General features: G+C 47.7%; 1 protein-coding gene across 2 annotated transcripts in view; it reads left to right on the top strand.

The window, feature by feature from the left end:
- The window catches only part of SMO (smoothened, frizzled class receptor), a 52,226-nt gene extending 38,988 nt beyond the window's left edge, over nt 1-13,238 (top strand). For both annotated transcript variants that reach the window (XM_029615447.1, XM_029615448.1), the window contains exons 6-12: nt 1,641-1,764; nt 2,153-2,245; nt 5,310-5,418; nt 6,701-6,886; nt 8,756-8,904; nt 10,957-11,091; nt 12,001-13,238. In XM_029615447.1, the coding sequence (XP_029471307.1) occupies nt 1,641-1,764; nt 2,153-2,245; nt 5,310-5,418; nt 6,701-6,886; nt 8,756-8,904; nt 10,957-11,091; nt 12,001-12,602 (1,398 nt within the window). In that variant the 3' untranslated portion in view covers nt 12,603-13,238. The remainder of the gene's footprint in view (nt 1-1,640; nt 1,765-2,152; nt 2,246-5,309; nt 5,419-6,700; nt 6,887-8,755; nt 8,905-10,956; nt 11,092-12,000) is intronic.
- The last annotated feature ends 10,007 nt before the right edge of the window (nt 13,239-23,245 follow it).

The raw sequence follows: 23,245 nt of genomic DNA, 5'->3' as shown, positions 1-23,245 counted from the left end.
GTGGGACAGTTGTCTTGCACCTTGCACCTGAGTTTGTTATACAAGACATGGGGTTTGTGGCCCCCACCTCACCTATGTACACACATTACTGAAGGGGTGTTGACTGTGTGCTAGTCCTTGTCACAAATTCCATCGGGCTTGTCATGGAAAGGTTCCAAGCCGTAAGTCCCTTTTTAATATTCTCCCTGAGTCCTACTCCTTGGGTTCAGGTGCGAGGGGAAACAAACCAAGTATTCTAGCCTACCTCATCCTGGATGCTAACCTTCTCATCCTTAATCTGAACTCCAAGCTCTATCATAACAGAAACATTCAGCAAATCCCAATATGAAAGTCTTATTTCTGTTTATCTCTCCCAAGAATTTAGAGGGGGAGAAATCAAAGTGTATCTGCCTAATAATTGTATATGATCTGTCCTTCAGAAACTTGCCTGAATTTTTTTAAAACTCCAGTATTCCACTAGCCTCAACCACGTTTTCTGCAGCAAGTTCCACGGCTCATTTATGCTGCATTGGTTTGCAGCCGTTTTGGGGATTCATCACCTGGAGTAGATCTCCCCATTAGGATCTGCTGGGCATTTCCAAATGTCTCAGACTGGCCGATGCCGGAGACAGGATGCTGGGCTCGATGGACCCTTGGTCTGACCCAGCATGGCACTTCTTAAATGTCTGCACACAGATTTTGCAGCCACGCAGTTTGCTTGGACCAGTTTCTGAAAGGGAAACGAGACACGTAGCTTCCCTTTTTAAAATTAGCTACAAGGTCTGCGGGTAAAAAGTTCCCACAGGTTTTGCAGCTCTGCGGCCCGATCAGAATTGCCCTCGGTGTGTAGAAGGACGCGGATTGTGTCCCTGAGAGGAGGATAATGCCTGCTCCTGATAGATGCTAAGGGGGTGATGGGGGAAAAACAAGGTGAGAGCAACAGCCTGTGGAACCCAAGGCCCTGACCTGCCTAATCCTCTGATTTTTGAGTTTCAGATACTTGGTGCTGGCCGAAAGGCAAAGCAAGGAGGTTGTGAAGACTTACTTTCTTAAAAAAAAAAAAAGAGAAGTCAAATAACCACGTCCCACTCCCAGTTTGGGTTGGCTTTTTGCCACACAAAGGGAACGTAATGCTGAACTGGATTATTACATGCACAGTAACGGGCTATCTGCACCCGAGATAATTTATACGCCCGCAGTGCCTCGGCCCCAAAGGCCTCCCAACTCTGAATCTGAGCACTTGAGGTTTTAAGTGATCTGCTTAAGGGGCGGATAGGAAAAAACTGGTTTCAGCAGAGTTTGTCTGTTCTGTGCTCTTAACCGCTGCGTCTAGTAACGTTTTATGCTTTTTATGTTGGGTGTCCCCTGATCATGAGTTTGATCTTCCTGCCCCTCGTTTTCCCGATGGCACAGTGTCGCCTCCACGTTCTGTGCTTCCTTATTGCCCCCCGCCCCCCCCCAGTGCCAGGCTCTGCTCATCTGAAAATGCTGATGTACTGCTCCTTTCTGGCCAGCGTGTGGCGCTGGGTGTTGTAAAGAAGAGGGGGACTGTGGGGAGAGAGCATGCTCGATGCGGTGCGAGGAGCAGGTATGGTTCAGGGAAGGGACACAAAGGTGACACGACCGAACACTGACACTGTTTTCTATCCTGCTTCGGACAGGTGGACGGCGACTCGGTCAGTGGGATCTGCTTTGTGGGGTACAAGAATTATCACTACCGGGCTGGCTTTGTCCTGGCTCCCATCGGCCTGGTGCTGCTCGTCGGGGGTTACTTTCTAGTGCGAGGTGCGTTGCCTGCATGTCTCTTGTCTGTCAGTTTTATGCTAGCGATGACTTGAATGTACCAAATTCTGACAGTGGGAATGGGAGAGAAACTCCCAGTGTCTGACTCGAGAGCCTGGGAATGGTTCTCTGCCCCTGACGTGTGCAGAAGCACTGGGCTGGGATACAGGGAATGGTGTGTTTGTGAGAGAAGTGTGTCCCCTCTCGCTACGGGGAGCTCTGAGAATGCTGGCGCCGGTCTGGGTATGAACCTGTGACCCAACGTGTATCCTGTGCCAGAGGCAGTGATGCCATGTCATTAATGATCACCTTTGTGAGGCACAGAGCAGTTCTAGCTTTTATGGCTCCTGATTTTTCCTCTCTTATTTTTCTTTTATACATTGCTTCGCAGGCGTAATGACCTTGTTTTCAATTAAAAGTAACCATCCTGGCCTCCTAAGTGAAAAAGCTGCCAGTAAAATCAATGAGACCATGTTAAGGCTGGGTAAGTCTGCATCCTGATTATATGCTGCATGCTTATGTGTGTGATGCTTCGAGTTAGAATTGAGTAAGTCTGTCCTGGTTATATGTTACATACTTGTGTGTGTGTGTGTGTGTGTGTGTGTGTGTGTGTGTGGCACTTCAGGTTAGAACTGGGTAAGTCCGTCCTGGTTATATGTTACATACTCGTCTGTGTGTGTGTGTGTATGGCACTTCAGGTTAGAACTGGGTAAGTCCATCCTGGTTATATGTTACATACTCGTGTGTGTGTGTGTGTATGGCACTTCAGGTTAGAGCTGGGTGTGTGTCCTGGTTGTATGCTGCATGCTTATGTGTGTGATGCTTCGAGTTAGAATTGAGTAAGTCTGTCCTGGTTATATGTTACATACTTGTGTGTGTGTGTGTGTGGCACTTCAGGTTAGAACTGGGTAAGTCCGTCCTGGTTATATGTTACATACTCGTCTGTGTGTGTGTGTGTGTGTGTATGGCACTTCAGGTTAGAACTGGGTAAGTCCATCCTGGTTATATGTTACATACTCGTGTGTGTGTGTGTGTGTGTGTGTGTGTGTATGGCACTTCAGGTTAGAGCTAGGTGTGTGTCCTGGTTGTATGCTGTGTGCTTATGTGTGTGATGCTTTGAGTTAGAATTGAGTAAGTCTGTCCTGGTTATATGTTGCATACTTGTGTGTGTTTGTGTGTGTGGCACTTCAGGTTAGAGCTGGGTAAGTGTGTATCCTGGTTATATGCTGCGTGCTTGTGTGTGTGTGTGTGTGACACTTCAGGTTAGAGCTGGGTAAGTGTGTATCCTGGTTATATGCTGCGTGCTTATGTGTGTGATGCTTTGAGTTAGAAATGGGTCAGTCTGTTCTAGTTATATGCTGCATGCTTGTCTGTGTGAAGCATTTTGAATTAATTGAGTGTGCATCCTGATTATACGTTGCATACTCGTGTGTGTGTGTGTGTGTGTGTGTAAAAGGAGCTTTGTGTTATTGTTAGGGGTGTGGGTGTGTTTCTTAGTGACACTTTACAAAGAAAACACTGCACCCAAAGTTCCACAAAAATAATGTAAATCGAGCTTTTGTGCAGTTTTGAACTAGTGCAAGTTTTCACCAAAGTCAAATGTTTTGTTTTGCTAACAAGAAAACTAATAGTTTGAATGAGTGAAGAGCATTAACACTGTGGAAAAATGGCTCCTAGAATTTAGATCCAGCAAGTGCAATTTTCAGTCACGTGTGCATAGTGATTTACCTGACCAAATCACCCTCCCTCGATATGGCCAAGAGTCCGCACATTGTGGGACATTTAACAGAACCTAGGGGAGACGTGCCTGGGGATGTGTTTTTGGCAGGATGGGAAAATTAACACGCAGAGATTCGAAACTGCGATCTATGTTCGTTACTTTCCAAAGAAAAATCGACTCGCCCAAAAATGCAGGTGCAAATGTCTGCAGGCACAAACGTACGGGACGTCCTCTTTGAAAACTGATGCAGAGTCTATGGGTAGAAAGTTCTGGCCCACTTTGTCCCAGCATGGAGAGTTTGAACTTTGCCCCGGTGCTGGTAACCCTGCGTGAAAAATAATCGGAATGAATGCATTCGTTAATGGCAATAAGGCGTCTGCTTAATGGGGACTTGAACCTTTTATGTGACGCAGGGAATGAGGTTTACAATGCCGCCCCCACCAGAGACTGGTGAGTGGGGTTTCCCAGAGAGAAAGAGAGGTCTCCAGCACCCTTTGCAGTCTGTTTTGATGCCTGCCCGGGAGGAGGGGGTGGCAGTGTTTGCTGCTCCCAACAAATTATTCCACATTTAGCAAGGGAAATATCCCACTATTGTCAATGTGAAAAAAAAACCAAACAAACCCCACCACCAAAGCTTTTGATAGTGCCACTCTTAACTGAGAATTTCTGTAGACTCAATTGTCCCACAGATCTGCGTCATTAATCATCAGAAAGCTATGAATCTCAGCTTTCCAGAGTTATAAATGATTTGGTTAAGTGATGGATGGTTCCTCGATATCACAAAGACAGCTTTGAGCAGTATTAAATGTGCCTGCGTGGAAGGGTGCGTCTCAGGGGACCCAGTGGTTCCCAGCAGCCCGAAAACGCCTAAAGAAACTGTGTAAAAATGGAAAACAAGAAGGATTGATTGTCCCTTTTGTCTCAGACAGCTGGATCTGCAAGATGGCCGCTGAAGGTTTTGTGACAGAACCTTGATCACTTTGATTGACAGCATTTTTGACCAATCAGCTTTTTCCAGTCTGGAACATAATAGACTTGAGGGCCCAAGCAGTCAAAACCAAGTCTGGGGTGTTTTTCAGCCAGTCAGAAAGCTGCTTCAGACCCCATCTATTTCATGAAATTCAATAAAAAAAACACATGCAATAATCAAATGTAACCAAGTGAAAAGGCAGCCAAAAGCGTCCAAATCAAGTAGTAACAATTCAAACATAAAATTAAGCAAAAACTTAACAGCCAATCAATGGCTGTTTTGCAAGACAGGGATGAGGTGCCCGTGCTCGGTTGCATTGTGACCCAGCGCGGTGTTTTGGAGTTTTCCCCTGCACGTTTATTTCTGTGCGATATCGGCAAAAAAAGTCCGGCATGCAAACTGCCGCATTCATAATTGATACTTTCAACCTTCGTACGTCAGGGATTGAGTGTCTGAGGTGTAGTTTCTGAAACTAAATCTTAGCCAGACATCATCGCTGAGGGAGCGCTTATACAAAATTATTCTGATCTCATTTGTTATTGAATGCATAGATTTTCTCAGTCCTGAAGGTAGTGATGGTGGTGAAGGCAGGGGGTGGGGGGGGGGTAGGAGATGCTGGACGGATGTGAGCTGGGAGGGGAGCAGCAGGCAGATATGAGCTGAGAGGAGGGTGGTGGACCAGATGCTGGACAACCGCCACTGCATTTTGTCTCTAGAGACCCTTTCCCCAAGTTACCACAGGGTGTGGGACGATGGTAACCTGAACTCGGGGAACGGGTTTCTAGGTGCGTGATGGCCCGACGTGTGAAAAACCTGGGACGTGTTAACTGACCTGCAGCGCTGGGTTTCTCGTCGCAGGGATCTTCGGCTTCTTGGCCTTTGGGTTTGTGCTGATCACGTTTGGCTGCCATTTCTATGACTTCTTCAACCAGGCAGAGTGGGAGCGCAGCTTCCGGGAGTACGTGCTGTGAGTATGGGGCGAGCCCGTCGTCCTGTTGTGTCAAGGAGAGTGTGCTTGATTCGCACAAGAGTGCCGGACGAGGAAAAAAAGTACCCTCCTCTTTCTCCCTCCCCCAGCTGTCTCCTGTGGGCTTCTAGCTCATGTGCACCCAGCCCCTCCTCAGACCACACACAAGGGGGTTTATCCCCACATTTAAACCTCTCCCTCGCCCCATGTTAGCCCAGTCATTGCAGTACCCGTACTGCATTCACCCTGAGCCTAGCAGGTAGGCGAGGCCCGCAGCATCACAGATGAAATGGAAATCATCCTTTTACTGAAGGAGCCTGCCCAAGCCTTCACACTGTACTTCTCCCTCCCTCGTGCTGCTTTGGTGCCTCCCCTCGCCCTTATTCTTCTGCAAGTGAGAGAAGCTGGGCCTGGTGATAGTCAGTGAATAGGACACGAGCCAGCATGTATGCACACAGCTTCCTCCATTCCCCACAGACTTCCTATTCTAGAAAGGAGACCTGTGCGAGATTTGGGGCCTGTGAGCAGAATTAGGCCTTGCCTACTGACAGCTACCGCTGCCACCAGAACTGAACAACCCCCCCCTCGCCCCCCCCCCCCAGAAGGGCCTGCATTCTGGGAGTGTATCCAGTGGTCACCCCAGCAAGAAAGTTCTTCTGTACCAGTGTGGTGCCTGCGGTGCTCTGCGAGTTGGTGGGGGGTAGCTAAAAAACCGAGGGGAATGCCCACCCAGGACGCTGGGCCTGCAGTGGATGTTACTGTTGGGCAATGGTGAGGTCTCTTTCCCAGGGTCCGAAATCAGTGCCTCCGTGGCTTCCACAGCCCCAGAAACAGAATGCAGGCCCAGGAACTGAGCAGTCATTGGGCCAGCCCAGAACAGCACTCACTCACACACTCTCAAACACACTCAAACTCACGCACAGTGTTACACACACACACACACACACACTCTCTCTCAAACAGACAATCGCTATCACCATGCATACCCCCCCATGTGCCTTTTAGCTCCATTCGGTGGATATTCCAGTTTTTTGATTGGACCAGCAAAAGTCAACATGTATTTCCTGAGCAGACCTAGATCAAATCTTGAGAAAGATTTTTTTTTTTTTTAAATTAAGTATGTTTCCATAAAATAAAAAAGCATAGAGACGTAGGAACTAATGGTAGATAAAATGCTCCATGCACAGTTTTGTCTGTCTCTTTTCCCTGCTTACTGCCATGCCCCAGGTCCTTACTTGATCTATGGCGGCCCTGGGTGTGATTTAGAATCTCTTCTTCCCAGCTGTGAGGCCAACGTGACCATTGCAGTTCAAACCAACAAGCCCATCCCCGACTGTGAGATCAAGAACCGGCCCAGTCTGCTGGTGGAGAAGATCAACCTCTTCGCGATGTTCGGCACTGGGGTCTCCATGAGTACCTGGGTGTGGACGAAGGCCACTGTCCTCATCTGGAAGCGCACTTGGTGCAGGTAAGGACCTCTCCTCCATCCCAGGGAAGAGGTCACCCAGAATAGCAGAAGAGTGCAGGAAGGCTTGTGCTAACCAAAGGGTGCTCAGATTAAATGGAGAATGCAATGGAGAGCAACTACCATTAAGGTCTTAGTGTCACCTCCTGTCACAATATTATAGGCCCAATCGATCACTTCTTCCTAACTGGGCTTATCCCAGGCTTTCTTGAATTCCATTAGGGTTTTGTCTCTGCCCTCTCCACTTGGAGGCCAATCCATGCATCCACCACCCTTTCAGCAAAGAAATACACTTCTCATGTTGCTTCTGAGTCTGCCCCCTTGTAGCTTCATACCATAGACTCCTTGTTCTGGAGAATTCTTTTCTTTGCCTCATGTGCATTTATTTATAACTTTGAGGTATTTGAATGTTTCTGCTCTGTCCTTCCTCCCCTGGACTCTCCTCTCGATACACATTTTAGATTAAAGACATGAGGGGACGGGACGGACAAGTCGGTCACTTTTCACGGTTATCGGTGAACCGTGCACTCCTTTTGTTAAATCGGTCCCGTTTCTCTGTTATCGGTGCAGCATGCACTCCTCTGGGAAACGTTTCACCTCTTTCAGTGTTATATCGCTGGTGAGGCCTGCTCTGGGATGAGCAGGCCTCACCAGCGATATAACACTGAAAGGCTGCAGGGCTCAGAACTTAAAAGCCTCCTTTTTTTTGTTCCTATTCTCAGAAACCTCGGCCATCAAAGGCACCGTGAGCCACGCCTGGGGTCCTTGGCACTGACAGAAACACCATTAGCAGTCCCGGCAGGCCTGGAGGTGGGGCTTAGAGCAGCAGGGCTGGCTCAAAGTGTGCCTGACGGAGTGATATTAGGTGACAGCTCTTTACTTAAGTACAAATTCAGAATTATGATGACTGTTAACAATACCATTAATATTATTCGACCTGTCTGTTGTGAGATGGTTGCCTTCTTTGACAGCCATTTTACCAGAACAGCTTTATATGCAGGGCTTCCCCCCTCTATTAAACAAAACCCTGCCCATCTTCAGTTGACCTCACACCCTTCTGTTTTTTTAATCTCTGTAAAACACTGGTGACCTCTGATTACTGGTGTGTGGGGGCTCTTGTCACCACTACCATAACTAGATTCACATCTCTTTATCGATTTTATTGATAACCTTTTTGTATCCCACAAATCCAACTTAGATTGATCAGTTGTGGTGACCAGTGTATGCCAAGCTGCAGGCCTCGCCACCTCTAATCCCCAAAGCAGCCATTTCACAAATGAACTCCTGGTGAGGGGGTTTGTCCCGCTGATTGTAGAGGTCAGAGCACAGACCTTTAAGAGTCATACACCCTGAGCCAATTCCCTTCTCCGTTGCTGCATGGAACAGCCTCCCAGTGGAGGTGGTAGAGACGAAATTGGTATCTGAATTCAAGAAAGCATGGTTGATAAACACAGGGGATCTCTGAGGGAGTGATGGGAATTGAAAGGTCCACGTAAATTGGATGGATAGGTAGGCAAGATAGGCCATGTGGTCTTTTCCCTGTAATGACCTTATATATTGTAAGCTCTTTGGGTGGGGACATTATAGCTGTGTGCATTCTCTTGTACAACGCTGTGGCAGCAAGGTATGAATTATGAGGTCCATACTGAAAAGATTTGGGGCACTGGGGCCACAGTTTCCTCACCGCTAACATACAACTGCATTTAGTATCTGTGCTAATCTTGGGCTGAATGTCATCAGTGCTGGGGACAGGTTTGGAAGGAGCGATTCTCCTTGACCTGCCCTCAGGGAGCAAGGCTATTTTAGGGCATATGACAGAGGTCTGTCCCTGCTACTGAGCTCCCCTCTCGCTTTCTCTCCCCCCCCCCCAAGGATCCTGGGCCGTAGTGATGATGAGCCCAAGAGGATTAAGAAAAGCAAGATGATAGCCAAGGCCTTCTGCAAGAGGAAGGAGCTGCTGGAGAACCCAGACAAGGAGCTCTCCTTCAGTATGCAGACTGTGACTCACGACGGACCAGTGGGTGAGACGCCACACACTTTTCCAGAGATGTACCTAACTGGGTGCACAGGAGGTTCTCCAGAGCCCCTGGAAACGCCACCTACAGCAGGCTGATCTTAGTTCCTGAACACAAGGGGGGGGGGGGGGATGGTTTTAGAGGCCTTGCTGATATGGCTTTGTGATCCGCAGTGGCCAAGCCTCTTCTCCAAGCACAGGCTACAGTTTCCACCGTCCCTGCGTGAATATTTTACTTCTGGTTATTGTCTTTTGATTTCGCTGTAGGGTGGGCAGCTGGCTCTAGATTTGCCCAACCAGGATCGATCCAGTCCTGGGGTTGCCCCATTGCATGCAGGGAGTCGTAGTTCTGATTCCCCTACCGCAGGCTCGAAAACGACACGTCCCTACATGCAATGGTTTAAAGTGCATCAACACTGTCGGGTGAATCTGGAGCCAGATGACAACTCTAATGCCCTGAGTGGCGGCCGGATACAGCCTCGCACTGGAAAAGCAGCCAAAAGACTGGCCCAGTGCGCTTTCTCCCCATCTTCCTTTGCAAACATCCACAGGGTGCAGGTACTATAGATGCCTCTAGGTGGCAGCAGTTCATAGAAAATGTCAGTTCTAGGTCTGCTGTGATCTGGGGTCTCCACCCTGGGAAGAGAGGCTTCTGAAACAAAAAAGTGACTCCAGTAATAAGAGAGATGGGGGACTCCTTCCCCATAGGGGCTGGCTTTCTGCACACAGAAGAGCCTACGGTGAACTAGGGAGGCTCTTTAAAGGTAACCCTTCTGATGCTGTCTCCGTCTCCCAGCATCTGTGTGTATATGAGAATGTTTTGTTGCTTGGACATCTGTGCCAGCAACCCATCAGCTCTGTCACTTTGTGCCCCTCCCCTGGCTGTGCCAGATGGCTCCAGGTTATCCAGGGGGGGGTTTGCTAAATCTGTGCCTTTTTGATGCTATTGGTGTAGTGTCAGCTGATCCTAGGAAGCAGCCAGAAATGCAGGGTCCAGAAGTTAGAAGACTTATTTAAGGCTCTTTTCTCGGAAACCTCAGCTGTCAGGGGCACCGTGAGCCAGTCCTGGGGCCTTTAAATCCCCTCTCCCAGGGGACTAAAATGAACAGCAGCATTACCCATGGAGGTGAGTTAGTTGTCCCTCAGACCTGGATTTGCATGACTAATTGATTTGTAACTATTTCTATGATGTTCATATAGCCCTTTTTTTTTTTTTTTTTTTTTTTAATATAATCTTCCTGATCACCCCACTTGAAAAATCTTTTGTGGGCCACCCCTGGCATTACCAATTTCAGCTTGCCTGGAAGTGGGGTTTTAAAACAGCAGGATTGGCTCAAAGTGTGCCTGATGGAGAGGTATTAGGAGACAGCTCTTTACTTACCTGCAAGGCGCTATATAAATCGAGAATTGTGATAGTTAGTAGTAGTAGTATTGACCAGAGCCACCTAACAGCCCTGCCCACCCCCTTCATTCTGCCCAGCTGCCTTTCCAGGGGTCCCAAAGAATAGGTCTGGCCTTTCTTGTTCATAACCAAGACACCTCCTGCGCTTTCTGACCTCCGATATCCAGCGTCTCCTAGATCAAAATAAAACTTCTCCAAAGATGACGTTAGTTGTTTGCGGGCTTTTAAGACCACTCGGCAGCGAAGGGAACCACGTGGACTGGAAAAACTCCCGAGCAGCAAGACCTCGTTCTGCCCTTTTTTTTTTTTTAACGCTGGGCCAGTAAATGGCATATTGCGGCCAGCAGCCTGGCCGTGAAGGCCACGTGACTTGACGTGGCACAGCCCTCTTTCAGTGGCCCCCGTTGGGAGCTCTGGGCCATTGTGGTGGAGTTCTGGTTGCCACGGCAGCGCCGGGCAGCCATTGTTAAAAGGTTCCATCTGGCTCTCAGGATCTGCTGGAAGCTTCCGGCCCAGCTCATTGTGTTAACAAAGGTAGAAAAGCTGCTGGTGGGCCGGGGGCGGGGTGCAGCGTTGCACTGGGATGCTGTTTCTAGGCAGCGACATGCAGCAAAAACTGACTCAGTGACCTGCATCAACTTATGCCATTTCTTCCAGCGGGCTTGTACTTTGACCTGAATGAGCCGTCAGCTGACATGTCTTCAGCCTGGGCGCAGCACGTAACCAAGATGGTGGCCAGGAGAGGAGCCATTTTACCTCAGGACATCTCTGTCACACCAGCAGCGACACCAGGTATATTCTCTAGTAGCTCCTGTGCCTGTTTGAGGGCGTGTGCCTTCCAGACAGAAGCATTAACTGTAGAATATCAGCTGTGGCATCCAGCTGATAGGAAACATGACAGCTAAATTACCATACACAGGTTCTGACCAACAGCACAGCCCTCCCAGCTTCCTGTACCCTCTTCTACTGCCTGTGACCAACGGCGCAGCTCTTTCAGCGTCCTGTGCTCCCTTCACAGCCTCTGACCAACAGCACAGCTCTCCCAGCTTCCTGTGCTCCCTTCCACAGCCTCTCACTGCTTGGAGGGGACTCCCATCACACCCATTAGCTCCAAGCACCGGGAGAAAATGTGATTATGTACAGTGTAAGATGAACTCCATGAAGCAGTAATTAAATATGATTTGTGCTTGCCATATTATGAAAATGTGCTGATCAACGAACCCTCTGCCCCCTTCCTGGATCCGGTCTGGTGGCATCAAAGGTAGCCAGTGCAAGGAAAGATGACTTTAATGCCTTTAGGAAGCGGTTTTTATAGTAATATTGTAAAACCTTTTTGGTTGGTAACTCAGTCCCAGAGCTGGCAGGTCTGTCTCAACATTAGGGGGAGGCTGCTTCTTTCTTCTGACTGACTATGTGACTATTTTTCTATTTTTTTCTATCTTGAAAGTTCCCCCGACTTCAAACCACTGATTAAAATCGTGAGTTTTTGCTTGTAACTGCAGTAGTAGGAGACCCCTCTGCTGACGGAGAGTTCCTGCATGGCTGGAAGGGCATTTTTATTTAGTTTCACTTTTAAGGTGGTGCCTCTTGTGTCAGTCTGCCATGCACTATCGCAGTGCGTGGTGGCAGAAGCTCCCCGAAGCCTCGGTAACCCACCGGTGCTTTTTATTTTATTTATTTATTTATTTATTTTGCTTTCAGTGCCGCCGGAGAAAAAAGCAAACCTGTGGCTAATGGACGCTGAGATCCCTGGAGAAATGGAGAAGAAAGGAGTCAAGAAGAAAAAGAAGAGGCGGAGGAAAAAGGAGCCGACCACCCTGGGGCCAGAGAAGGTCTCCGGCCTGGATCATTTCAAGCATCGAGCTTCCTCTGCTGTCCCGCGCCTTCCCAAGCTGCCCATGCATAAGTGCCTGGTCTCAAGGGCCCGAGAGGTCCCTGGCCTGGAGGATGTCCTGCCAGGTTCCTACACGGAGCACGCGCCCAACGGGAGCCCCCAGAGTGCCATGGACAGCGTGCCTTGCAGCAGATACAAGATGTCAAATCTGTGTGTCGAGCCCATCTCCCCGGAGGAGGCTTCCCGAGGGCCGTCCCATCACACGGCCAGCGGTCGGTTCCTCCCCCCTGAGAGGTACTACAACAGCATGTTCCGGCACTCGGCCTTGGACGTGGAGGCCGGAGTCCTGCCTGCTGGGCCCTCTCCGTACTGCACGAGAACTCAAGTGAAACGACCAAGCCTGGCGCCCAGGCACTCCAGGGCCAACCTCATGGACGACGGACTCATGGATGCCGATTCAGATTTCTAGTGGCCAGAAAAGATCCACAGATGGGTCAGAAAGTGATGTATTTTGGAATGAGACTAGACTTTCACGAAGTCAGAGGATCACCAGAGGCCCTTTGGCAGTGCAGCTAGCGAAGTCTCCAAAACTCAGAATAAAGCACATGAAAAATATTAGGCTACTTTATTTAGAAACCTTTCTTCTTGTTTTGTTTTAAGACCGTCTAGGTTGCTTTGTGTCCCTGGGCTGAAGAAGCTGGAGACTGCCTTTCTCCCTGGTCAGAGAGTGCACAGGACATGTGGGTTAGTGGATCCCATTGTAAATTGATGCACGGCCCCGGGCAACCTGTCACGGCAGCAGAGAGCTGCTGCATTATCTCGGAGAGGAGGAGTACTGCGTCATTGGAGCTCTGCCCTCTGCAAGATACCGTCAGAGAAAATATTTATTTATTGAACTGGAACAGAACTGGCATCTTGGCCTTGGGGGGGGGGGGGGGGGGGGGGGGGCGGGGCCCTAGAGAGAAACCCCCTTGGGATTGTGGGATGGATTCTGGATCGTAACATATCAAACAACACCCACGGTGGTGGTCAGAGGATGCTCCTGAAGCTAAAAAGCAAAAAAAAAAAAAAAAAAAAACCAACCAAAAACCAAACCACCCAGAAACGTGGTAGGCTGCGGGCCGAGTAATGTAATGTCTTCCTTTTTCTTATTTCAATACAGGCTTCAGCGGAGCTGTCTTTTGTACATTGCTTTACTGGGCTTGGTTAAATGTTTGGGTATTTTTGCAGCTGAGGAAGAGAAAAAGCTGATGCAGCCAACGTATAAGAAAACAGGTACGCTGCATACCAGTCGTCAGCCAATCAGAGGCCGGGGTCACTTTGCCTGTGAGAACCTCTTGTTTCCCTAAGAGGGTATATTGCATGCCGTCACATGATGCCAGTAGGAAGTTGAGGATTAGAAGCTTCCCTGAAAGCTCAGTTTTGATTTCAGGCAATCCTATTGACTGGAACCTAGGGTCATTCATTCTCTGAAAGTGCTTCTCTGTCGCCGAGGTCTATTTTGGTTGGGAGAAAAAAAAAAAAAAAAAAGCACTGTCTTCTTGCTCGATGTGCTGCCAGTGCCTGCCTGGCTGAACAATACATTTTAGGCCCAAGGGGCTATGTCCTCCGGCAGTTTCGCCTTGAACGTGAGGATCTTGCTGCGTCCGCTGGAGGCAGCCATTTTCTGCCAGCAGTAGCAGATCAGTCAGCGATGTCACTTCCTGCTCCCAGGTGGGAAGCAGTTGACACCCTGGCTGCCTTGACCCACACCGCTGCTGGCACAAAAAGACTGCTTCCGGCAATGGGGAGAACCTTGTGTGCCGTGGCTTGGGTTGCAATGTCAGGAGTTGTTGCTCACTGCCCATGTCGCCTCTCTCAAGGTCACAGCAGTTCTCCTTTTGCTGTTCAAAGCAGTCGCATTCCTCTGCGTCATAAAAAAAAAAAAAAGAAAAGAAAAAAAGATATATATATGGAAACCTAAAAGAAGCATAGCAATAATCTCTTCTAGACAGGAGGTTAATTGTCAGTTCACCTCAGGCCTTCAGCTCCTACAGACGGAGGGGAGAGGGGAACGGTTGGAGGTAATGCTTGCATAGCTGCTGTTTACCTTCTCCCCCGTTGGATCCATTTTATGCTTGTGCAGTATCTCAGGTGCACTTTTTCAGCTACCGGTTCTCATGCTGCAGGCAACCTACCTCTTTATCTGCATTAAATCTCTCGCCAGGAGGGCATCCATCAGCTTCCCCGTGCAGTCCGTTATCTGAGCCATGGTCATTTTCATATCTTTTTGTAAAACATGGGAGTGCAGACCTGACCTTTTAAGTGCCTGCAGCTGATAAACGTACATTGAAAAAAAAAAAATGTATGTGTTAAATCCTAGACTCGCCGACCTGCTATCACTCCATCAATCACGCTGTCACTAAAATAATTACTGTGGGAAAAGGACTGCCTGCCATTTTATGAGGGTAGCTGCTCACATGTTGACTCATTTGCCACCTAAAATCATGTTTTGTTTTGTTTTTTATATATACACAGAGCAGCTGGCTGGTGACGGCGTACAAAGCACAGGGTGCAGTCTCTTTGGGCCTGGCGCCATCGGGCCGTCGTCGGAACTCACTTGTTGCGATGGCATTGGGCTGCAGGGCAGTCACATCCTGGGCATGGCGTAGCCCCTTTTTTTTTTTTTTTTTTAAATATTTCTGCAGTAACTCGACGGAGTTGCGCAGAGCCCTCCCTGAAGGCCTCACGCGGATGAAATCAGCAGAAGGACGCTTCGAGGCCAAACTAGAGAAGAATCAAGGGGGAGCCTCCATCACAGCCTCCGCCCCCTCCCACCCTAAGATGGTGTGAAAGAAAAGTGACTGGGGCAAGACAGGAACGTACAAGGGGCCGTCGTCATTTAAGGCTTCTTCGGTTTTTGCTTTGCTTCGTCCGCCGGCAGGACTCCTCTTATGGCAACGGCGCCATGATGAGCGGAAGGAAGAGAAGACCGGCACTTTAAAGCACAGCCGGACTGCACGAGAGCAGGTTTCCCATTGGGGAAATGGGAGTGCCCACAGGACCTCTGCGTAGTCTGTGGCGCCATGCACCCAGGGACAGGCCCGCACGGGGATAAACGCAACCGACCCCGGCTGTAAGCAGGTGCGTTGGGAAAGGCGGCGACATTCACCCGCAAAATACTTCAGCGATTGGGGGGGGGGGGGGGGGAGGGAGGGGGAAAGGCAAGTGGAAGAAGGAATACTGAGGGGGTGGGGTGTTTGTTTTACATAGATAAAAGAGATAACTGGACAGGGTCTGATGGTGGAGACCCGAGGCGCAAGTATGACCGCACCGCTCTTAAGTATGAACCGGTCCGACTCACACCCCGGGGCGTACAGGGTAAGGCCTGCTTTCTTTATTAGGAAAATAAGGCGCCGTCACAGCGGAAAAAAAAAAATCCTGGATTATGAGTTTCAGACTCCTCTTGTCCTTCCCCCCATGCCTCTCTCTTTCGCCTTGGGCTTAGTCGCTTTATCACCCCGTGCCTTGGCTCTAATCCCAGCTCTGCCACCGACTCCTCGCCGTGACCTTGGACAGGTTAACATTATTTCCCAGCGCCGGTTATCCTGAACTGCAATAATAAGGGTCTGTCTCTCCTCTTCTCTGGGAGATTTTGCGCAGTCCTGGGTTTCGGATGTGTGCGATGGCTGCGTGCGTACTGCGTACATCTGTTAAACCTTTAAAAGCACTTCAGGCTCTAGTTTGAATGAGAGGTTCTCGTATAAATTATTGAATAGTAATAAACTGGTCGAGGGCAGCTGTCACCTGAGCCCCAGAATGTAATTGCCCCCTCCCACACACACACACACACACACACACACGCTGAATCATTTCCTGTTGGCCCTCTTAAAGGTGCAGGAGGATGGGGTTATGTGTCTCCCATCCTAAAACTCCAGCCACAGCCCGAGCTCTCCGCGACGACATCCTCCTACGCCAGTCACAAACGCTGGGCAACGTTCCCTCCCAGAGATCACGCAGCATCTCTCTTGGGGGAAGCCGTAGGGCAGCGCTGGATGCTAGCCAGAAATATTCCCGAGCCTGCCGGTACGCACAGTGCAGAAATGCAGTCGCCCAAAGGCCTCCCAGAAATTAGCGAGCGAGATTCTCCCAGAGGAGGTTCAGACGCCTCATTTTACGTCGGAGGTCACTTGAGCTCCTGAATGAAAGTGCCACGCTGCCCGGCTGCCGCGTTTAGCTGTCTTGGGTGAAGGCTTTTCCTGTGGCTCTGTTGGGATCACGCCCTGCTCCTTCGTTTTGAGTTCTCCAGCTGGCTTTCACCAAAAGCGTCGTCCCTTGTAGATTTCAGCCTAGAATGGCATCTCCTGAGGCTGTGGTGATAGAGAGGGCCTATTTCAGCCTAGAATGGCACCTCCTGAGGCTGTGGTGATAGAGAGGGCCTATTTCAGCCTAGAATGGCACCTCCTGAGGCTGTGGTGATAGAGAGGGCCTATTTCAGCCTAGAATGGCATCTCCTGAGGCTGTGGTGATAGAGCGGGCCTATTTCAGCCTAGAATGGCACCTCCTGAGGCTGTGGTGATAGAGAGGGCCTTTCTCTCTGATGCTTGCCACCGTTGTGCAGGTTCCCTGTGTGTTTTGTGGTGCACCGGGACCTGTTAAACTGCTTTCCATGTGAGCTCGTGCCAGCCAAGGTGAGTATGTGTCCGGCGTCTTTCCCCAGACCTCCTCCGATGGCTCATATTCCTCTCCCACCCAGCTGTTCACTTTAAGGCCTGCGATAGTCCACACAGATATCCAGTATTGTGATAACTCCACGGTTCACTTCCCTCAGGTAAAATCCTGGATTTGTATTTTTTTTTTTTTTAAAGGGGACTTGTTACCTTTGCCAGGTTATTTTGGCCTCGGAGAGTGGAAATGGGTCTGAGGTTATTTACCGAAATCTCTGACTCCTCTTCAGGTATATAAAAAGGTCCTAAGGTTGCTCCTATGTTCCTCGGTGTGCACCAGACCACTTTTCTCCATCAGAGTTGTAAAGTAAGACCTCTTACTACAGTAATAGAGCGTGTTCTCTCCCCCCCCCCCCCCCCCACATCAAAGATGCTCCTCCAGGATCCCATCACTCTCTGCTGAGTGCTTTTCTTAGATCCAGTTCAGCAGTTTATTTTTTTATGTATAAATATGTGGATATATCCCTTTTCCGCTCGCTCGTTACTGAAGAAGCTAAAATACAAAATCGGAGGGAGAAAAAAAAAATAAAAAATTGTAAAAGCTGTTACCAAAACTTTTTTTTTTTTTTTTAACTTTTGTGCTTGTAAATAAACCCAGAATGGATAGATTTGCTGTGGGTGTCCGTTGTGTGTGTCTATCAATGTGACATAAATGAATCCTGTATTTCCCCACCCTTGCACCCGCTACTGCCACAAAGCCATTCCACCGGCGGAAAGGAAGGGCCACGCTCGTCACGGCTTCTGATGTTACCCAGGGACGCTGCGGGTTTGAGCGGGCGGTACCCACGCTATTGCTACGATGGTTGCACGGACCGGAGGGGGTGTTGGGAAAGGGGGAGCAGTGGGCACGGACAGGCAGGTAGCGCTTTTATCTTTTGATGCAGGTTGGAAGGTGATGGACGGGCAGGCCTTCCTGTCGCTTGAAGCAGAAATGACACGCGCCCACATTTTTTTTTCTCACCACGTGTATTTTATACTGCGTTTTAAAATGATTTGGAAGTAACGCTGATGTCTAATTCTAATTGTTAATTGAAGGAAAATGGTTGCCTTTCATGTGTATGTGTGCGTGTTTTTGGGGTTTTTTTAAAATGAAAACCCAACTTAGTGTTCAGGTCACAGGGGAAAGTGGTTTTTTTCTTCTGCCAGATCCTGAGAAAAAACTTAAGTTTAGAAACCACTAATTTCATTTTTTTTTTTACCTATATAATTTTTTTTGGGGGGGGGGGAAGAAGAATGTTTTTTAAATTTGACTTTGCACTTTTCTTCACTTTTGCTCCTGTTTGGGCTTCCAGCTGAGTCGGAAGCAGCTTTTACTGGGCTTCAGTGCCATGATTCTTTATCCACAGCACCCCTCCCCATTTTTAACCCTTTCTATGCAGCACTTGCCACCGCATCATTAAGATGACTCATGTGCAGGGCTGGATTTAAGATTATGGCACCCATAGGCCGTGGATTGGGAGAGGGGTGGGTTTGGGACAACCCAGTTTCTGTGTGCCTTCAGAATTTGAAGCCCTAGAGATGTGCCTTTCCCTAAATCCAGCCCTGCTTCTTTGCTAAATGCTGCCTGGTAATCCTGAGTGGGTGCTTTGCGCTCTGCTGCCATGGCTGGAGCAGAGCGGAGTCTGTTCCCACTGGGTACTGAGTCACCCCTGTGTGCATACCTGTCCCCATATTACTTGTAAATATACAAACCAATAAAGCATGCACCCCATGAGTGTTTAGGACCCTTCCCCTTGCTCTACCCACATGGTTGAGGCATCTTTGGCAATGTATGAAGTCTTACTGGGCACTGGTAAAAGGTCGATAGGTAAAAAGCAAAGAGTAGGCCTCAATGGTCAATTTTCCCAATGGGGCAAGGTAGACAGGGCAGCGCACCAGGAATAGTTTACTAATGATCTGGAAAAGGGAACAATAAGTGTTTATATGTATAAAATCTTCAAAGTAGTTAAAACACAAACAATAGGAGGAACTGCAGAAGGACCTCATGAGACTGGCGCACTGGGCATCTTCATGGCAGAAAAAGTTTAAATGTGGACAGGTGCAAAGTGATGCACTCGGGGGAAAAATAAGCCGAATTGTAGATTCCCAGCGCTGGGCTCTGTCTTAGGAGTTGACCCCTCGAGAAAGGGATCTTGAAGTCCCTCAGCGCAGTGTGTGATGTTGGTCAAGAAAGCCAATAGAATTAATGGAGATTATGCAGAAAAGAATGGAGACCCAAACTGAGACTACCGTAACGCTTATGTATAGATCTATGGTACGACAGTATCTTGAGTCAGTGTGTGCAGTCCATCTCAAAAAAAGATAAAAGTGGAACTAGGAAAGGTAAAGCTTGCTGTTTTCAGCAAAATGAAAACATTTTTTGGTGAAGTAACAATTTTTTTTTTTTAATTGCCTATTACTGATGAAAGTCCCTTGAGGCCTTGTTAGCATGTGGTGTGATAGGCTTACACGTTTGCTTGATGGTTTTCCAGTAACTATAACAATACTAAAAAAAAAAAAAAAAAGGAATTGTCCTTTATGATCTATGTTTTTCACATAGATTATTCACGGTAGTAGTGTTTTTTTGGATGTGTGTATATGTGTATATATATATATAGATCATAAGAAATTGCTATACTGGGTCAGACCAAGGGTCCTTCAAGCCCAGCATCCTGTTTCCAACAGTGGCCAATCCAAAAACTAAGTAGATCCCATGCTACCGATGCTAGTAACAGCAGTGGCTATTCTCTGAGACAACTTGATTAATAGCAGGTAATGGACTTCTCCTCCAAGAACTTATCCAAACCTTTTTTGAACCCAGCTACAGTAACTGCACTAACCACATCCTCTCGCAACAAATTCCAGAACTTAATTACGCATTGAGTGAAAAATAATTTTCTCCAATTAGTTTTAAATGTGCTACATGCTAACTTTATGGAGTGCCCCCTAGTCTTTCTATTATCTGAAAGAGTAAATAACCGATTCACATTTACCCGTTCAAGACCTCTCATGATCTTAAAGACCTCTATCATATCCCCCCTCAGCCGTCTCTTCTCCAAGCTGAAAAGTCCTAACCTCTTTAGTCTTTCCTCATAGGGGAGCTGTTCCATTCTCCTTATCATTTTGGTAGCCCTTCTCTGTACCTTCTCCATCGCAATTATATCTTTTTTGAGATGCGGCGACCAGAATTGTACAAAGTATTCAAGGTGCGGTCTCACCATGGAGCGATACAGAGGCATTATGACATTTTCCGTTTTATTCACCATTCCCTTTCTAATATTTCCCAACATTCTGTTTGCTTTTTTGACTGCCGCAGCACACTGAACCGACGATTTCAATGTGTTATCCACTATGACACCTAGATCTCTTTCTTGGGTGGTAGCACCTAATATGGAACCTAACATTGTGTAACTATAGCATGGGTTATTTTTCCCTAGATGCATCACCTTGCACTTGTCCACATTAAATTTCATCTGCCCTTTGGATGCCCAATTTTCCAGTCTCACAATGTCCTCCTGCAATTTATCATAATCTGCTTGTGATTTAACTACTCTGAATAATTTTGTGAAACAAGCTTTCCCAGCCATAGTTAGCAGGATTTGAACCTGCGCAGGGAATGCCAAAATGAATATGCATGAGAGATTTGCATATGCTAGGTTTCCAATTATGCAAATCTATCTCATGAATAGTCATCTTGGATAGACTGAAAACCTGACTTGCTAGGTGTGCCTCCACGAGAGGGCTGGGCACCACTGCGCTAGAGGCCCCATGCTAATTTCTTTCTATTGCTGCCACGAGCCAGGCTGGAGGGGAGAGACATGGCATCGTGATGGAAGTCCTAGTCACAGCTGCAACTCTAGTGGGAGCGCTGACCCTTGGTGCATGGCCAGTGTGAACCTCAAGCGGCAACCCTGGCCAGCAGTGTAGTACCAGAGGGAAACCCAGCCAGTGCTACAGTAAGAACTGAGTCCTTAAAAACACCAACAGCATCCATGACTTATTTCTTATTCACCAGGTTTCTGCCAAAAACCACGACTGTAATTCAGCTTACGCTTGGAGGCAATAAACAGAAACTATTTTTGGTGAAATTAAGATATATGTTGACTCTTCCATGGCTCAGATGTCACATGGGTCCTTTTATCCAGTGTTTGAAATGCATAACTTGGGCAATCCTCTTGGCCTAGGTGGATGGAGGTGAAGAAGCCTTGTATCTATTCAATATTTAAATACCCACCCTCTAAATAACAAAAGGGTGACATGGTTTTCAGCAAGGGGTGCTCAGGTTCTGCAGAGAAGATTCTGTCATCAGCTAATCCCATCAGATGGTGTCAGGTTGTCACATTTTCTAGTATTTGTTCACAGCATTGTGTTCCCAGCCAGTGTCCAAGGTCACCTTGGATCACATCACCTCACAAAATCTGTGAAGACAGACAGAGTCCTCTATAGACTGACAGTGGCTCAGGGATCACAGGTCTGAAAGACTTTCCAGATGAAAGAAAATGTGTTGTGAGCATTTGCGGTCACTGGGTGGTGCCATTTGTCTGCATAGAACATGATAAGAGGAAGGGGACGGCACAGTCTGCTTGTTTCTCCATTTGGACCAAATTTTGGTGGACACTCTCACCTTCCAAGAGAGACCTTATCATGGAAGCTACAAATTATAAGTACCAGGCCTCTACTGTGGTTGCATAAGAACTCAAGTTGACAGCAAGTCTTTTCATCCCTGCTGTGAGAGGGGGGTATGGGGAATGTCACTCTTGTCACGGAACATTGTTTCTGTTCCAGCTTGTTATATTAGTTCGTTGGCTAGGTATTTCTTGTTACATTTCAAAAATGGCAATAAAGAAAGAATAAAAAACCCAAAACAGAATAAGAGGCAAACAATGTTACACCTAATACAGATCTCCACCTTGCACTCAGCAGTCAGCATGCCCTCAGGCTGGACCCATTTAATAGGGAAAGTGCCTATATTTTGTGTCCTATACCTGTTTCTGATCACAAGTCCCTTTTGTGTCTATTTCGGATACGAGTAGTAACCAGGATGCACATGGTCTGGAGCTGTCATTAGTACCTGTTAGGTGTTGCCCAAAGGCAAGCAATATTCACCTTCCACTTCACTGCAGCCCTTCCCGGGTTGCAAAATTCTTGTATTTCTAAAAGGTATTAAATTGTACGAAGGTTATCCAGCTCCAGCACAAAGGCTCTCACAAGTGCTGGCTTAGCTTACCTGAACTGCACCTAGTTTGGCACAGGCTAGTGTGAGTCACAAAGCTTCAACATTTACCTCACACAAAGTTGCAAATGCAAGACCCCCAATGTGCTACCATAAGAACCGGTGCTAGACTAACCGAAAAATGTTCTTCAGTTAAAAAGACTGAGTTAGAAAGAGCAAGGGGACTGAGCAAGTCCTAGGAAGGAACAGGGAGCAAAGGAGAGGGGGGAGGTAGAAAAACAACATGGAAAGTCATCTGTATAAATGCTTGTAGCCTAACAAATTCATTGATCTAGACGCCACTCTGGTAGAAGGAGACACTGATGTGGTTGCAGTAATCTCATGGTTCTGTGATAATTAGGACAGAGGTGACTATATCAGGATGCACTTTGCAGAGGGACAGGCTAAGTGAAAAAAAATGGGGGGAGTAGCTGCTTTATAGATTATTAGTAGGTGAGATACCAAGGAGCAGCTGTTTTGATTTTATTTTATTTTTTTTAATTCTGCTTTTTGGCACTGCAAAGCAGATTATATTCAGGTACCGCAGATATTTCTCTATCCCCAAAGGGCTTACAACCTAAGTTTATACCAGAGGCAGGGGAGAGTAAAGTAACTTGCCCAAGGTTACGAGAAGTGGCAATGGGATTTGAAGCCCAGTCTGGCTGGTTTGTAGCCCGCTGCTTCAACCACTAGGCTCCACTCTACGAAGGTGGAGGCCTGGGAAAGAGGTAGATAGAGACATGATATGAGCTATCCAAAACATACCACGCAAAGATTGATAATGAGAGACCTAAATCTACTGGCTGTAGATTAAATGTGCAAGCTGCTGGATCAACTAGAAGCAGGGGGATACTGGAATCCTTGCAAGAAATCTCTCCAGCAACCAGCTGAGGTCACTTGTGGTGAAGTGACACTGATAAAAGATGACAGCATTAATGAGGTTGTGACTCTGTGGTTAACATTAAATACTGGATCAGAAAAACTGCAAGAATAAGGATTCTCGATTTCAGAAGGGCTGACTAAGAAAACGAATGATCATGGTTCAGGAAGACTTGTCCGGAGAAGAGGATCTAAGAGATGCAGAAGAAATGTGGATGTCAATCAATAGACGCACTGACATGGCAATAAATCATTGTGTGTCAGGCATGTTAACAAGGGGAAGAGAATGAAGCGGGCAAAGAAATAGGAGAAAAATGAAGAGCAAAAAGAACAGCA

This window comes from Rhinatrema bivittatum, chromosome 9, assembly GCF_901001135.1.
Source record: "Rhinatrema bivittatum chromosome 9, aRhiBiv1.1, whole genome shotgun sequence".
In the NCBI taxonomy this organism is placed as follows: domain Eukaryota; kingdom Metazoa; phylum Chordata; class Amphibia; order Gymnophiona; family Rhinatrematidae; genus Rhinatrema; species Rhinatrema bivittatum.
Note: the sequence above shows the minus strand (reverse complement) of the source record. Positions and strands in the feature narration are given on the sequence as shown.